This window comes from Trypanosoma equiperdum, assembly GCF_001457755.1.
Source record: "Trypanosoma equiperdum strain OVI genome assembly, contig: ctg_343, whole genome shotgun sequence".
NCBI classification, from domain to species: Eukaryota; Euglenozoa; class Kinetoplastea; order Trypanosomatida; family Trypanosomatidae; genus Trypanosoma; species Trypanosoma equiperdum.
The window spans coordinates 3418-3796 of NW_027124247.1; the positions used below are offsets into that span (position 1 = coordinate 3418).

At 33.2% G+C, this 379-nt stretch overlaps 1 pseudogene across 1 annotated transcript in view; it reads left to right on the forward strand.

Annotated features, from left to right (window-relative positions):
- TEOVI_000128800:pseudogene overlaps positions 1 to 206 on the forward strand; it is a 1430-nt pseudogene extending 1224 nt beyond the window's left edge. Inside the window, exon 3 of the mRNA in view lies at positions 1 to 206. This exon is cut by the window's left edge and continues 10 nt beyond it. Within this exon, the coding sequence occupies positions 1 to 206 (206 nt within the window).
- The last annotated feature ends 173 nt before the right edge of the window (positions 207 to 379 follow it).

The window sequence follows — 379 nt, forward strand, 5'->3', positions numbered from 1 at the left end:
TAGAATTAGGAAACAACGAAGGAGATAAAAAAGATGGGGATAATAAAACAAACACAGCTGATTGCACAGGCACTGAAGAAGGTAAATGTGACAAGACAAAATGCGATTGGAACGCTGAGAAAAAACAGTGCAAAGTTAAAGAGGGAGCAGTTGTTATTTCTGCTGCAATCAAGGTCCTTCTTTTCCCTGCATTTTTGCTTTTCTAAAGGAAATTTCCTCCTCATTTTTTCCACGCTGAAATTTTCTGATATATTTTAACACTTTCTAGTAAAAATGTGAAATTTTTCAAAATTATGAGAATTTAAAAATATGAAACTTCGACATAGTGCGCAACACTAGCATATAGGTATAAAGTATCAGAGTGATAGGATATGAAAAA